At 39.7% G+C, this 1,724-nt stretch overlaps 1 protein-coding gene and 1 long non-coding RNA gene across 2 annotated transcripts; one reads left to right on the forward strand and one right to left on the reverse strand.

The window, feature by feature from the left end:
- Window positions 1-342: 342 nt before the first annotated feature.
- LOC100639804 (uncharacterized) lies at window positions 343-1,281 on the forward strand. Its single transcript, XM_020007779.1, has 2 exons — window positions 343-690; window positions 741-1,281. The coding sequence occupies exons 1-2, from the start codon at window positions 358-360 to the stop codon at window positions 1,191-1,193; spliced, it is 786 nt and encodes a 261-aa protein (XP_019863338.1). The 5' UTR covers window positions 343-357; the 3' UTR covers window positions 1,194-1,281.
- Window positions 601-1,547, reverse strand: LOC109592293 (uncharacterized). The gene is made up of 3 exons (XR_002190276.1): window positions 1,398-1,547; window positions 729-1,340; window positions 601-685 (listed from the first exon to the last, which is right to left on the reverse strand). It is a non-coding gene; the product is annotated as an uncharacterized LOC109592293 (long non-coding RNA).
- Between the last annotated feature and the right edge of the window lie 177 nt (window positions 1,548-1,724).

Genomic DNA, 1,724 nt, shown 5'->3' on the forward strand with positions numbered 1-1,724 from the left:
GAGGCCAGACTACATCATATAGACCAGGTAACTGTTACTGCAACATAGTTTTCTTGCTATGCTTCATTTCGGCACCTTGGGCTTTGATCTGCCTTTGATGTGGAGAGCTTCTTGCCGTCAGTAATTTTAATTGTGGGTGGCTACCGTAAATAATTCATACAAAATAGTCTTAGCACCTAGGGGGTCTATAGGCCTTTAAGTAGGATAAACATGAGTATAGGAAAGTAAAGGATGGGGTCCAAACAAACTATTATATACATGTACTCAGAATTATATTAAAAAGAATTGCATGTAACATTTTAACTAACAAAAGTAACTTACAATTATATTGACTTTAATAGATGCAATGGTGTACATATGCGAGAGAGACCAAGAGCACAGGCTGGTAGTGATGGGAAATGTTGGTATTGCCCAACTTGCAAAACTACAAGGTCCATCAGGCATGGAAGCTTTTTTAGCCAATCAAAGATAACATTACAAAAATGGATGATTCTGATGCTATGGTGGTCAAGGGAGTACCCTGTCACGGATGCATCAAGAGAAGCTGAAGTGAATCCTGACACTGCGGTAGATGTCTATGGATGGTTAAGAGATGTTTGTTCCACCAAATTGATCTCAGTACCTATTGTTTTAGGAGGACCAGGCAAAGTGGTCCAAATAGATGAGTCCTTGTTTCGTCACAAACCTAAAGTAACATAACTACCCATAGCATTAATGTATTTAATTACTTTTTATTATAGCATCATAGAGGACGAGCAACTAGACAGGAGTTGTGGGTCTTTGGGATGGTGGACACATCATTCCAACCGTCACTAGGTTTCATGCAACTGGTACCAAATAGACAGGCAGCAACTCTATATCCCATAATTCAAGCACATGTAGCTAATGGTACCACTGTTTACTCCAACGAATGGAGTGCTTATCGGCAGGTTGCTTCTTTACCACAAGTTGCTGCCCATCAAATGGTTAATCACTCAGTCAATTTTGTAGATCCAGCTACTGGTGTGCATACTCAAAACATCGAGTCTTACTGGAGTAGAGCAAAACGGAAGCTGAAAAGAATGAAAGGATGTCATGCAGAGCAGTTGCCATCATATCTAGATGAATTTATGTGGCGTGAAAGATATGGTCCTAGTGCTAGAGATGTTTGGTTCAACATAATGCATCACATAAGTGAACAGTACCCAGTGTGAGGACTTTGATCATTAATTTAATATTAATTGAGGACTCTGATCATTTATTTAAGAAGTGTTCTAAATTGTTTCTAGTTTCAGAACTCTATTTATTAGGAAGTCAATGATGTGGCTATGAGTTGTTGTCATGAGTAATTTTTTTTGTTTCTGTAATAATTCATGAGCTAAATTATGCCGACCCATAATATTAAATATATAACTAACATGATCTCTGCTTTTCTCGAGGAACCTTGTTTCATCACTAAGTGACTAAAAAGCTGTTTTCTTCTCCGTTTTTGTCAAGGTGTTTTTTCTGCTGTTTCGGCGGCCATTTTATTTTGCCACACCCACCAGAGTGATCATAGTTAGTGGGCGTGGTGACGACGCTCCCCTGAGTGCCATTTCGTGAGGGTGGCGAATATTGGGATTGATCCGATTTCTTTAGCAACTGTACTACACTTTGGTCAAACACGGTGGCGGTTCTAGGATTGAATTTCTGGGGGGCCTTAATGATATGGGTGGGATAATTAGTGGGTGCGGTCAACCAGGCTT

This window comes from Amphimedon queenslandica, unplaced genomic scaffold (assembly GCF_000090795.2).
Source record: "Amphimedon queenslandica unplaced genomic scaffold, v1.1 AMPQUscaffold_5685_Cont22349, whole genome shotgun sequence".
Classification (NCBI taxonomy): Eukaryota; Metazoa; Porifera; class Demospongiae; order Haplosclerida; family Niphatidae; genus Amphimedon; species Amphimedon queenslandica.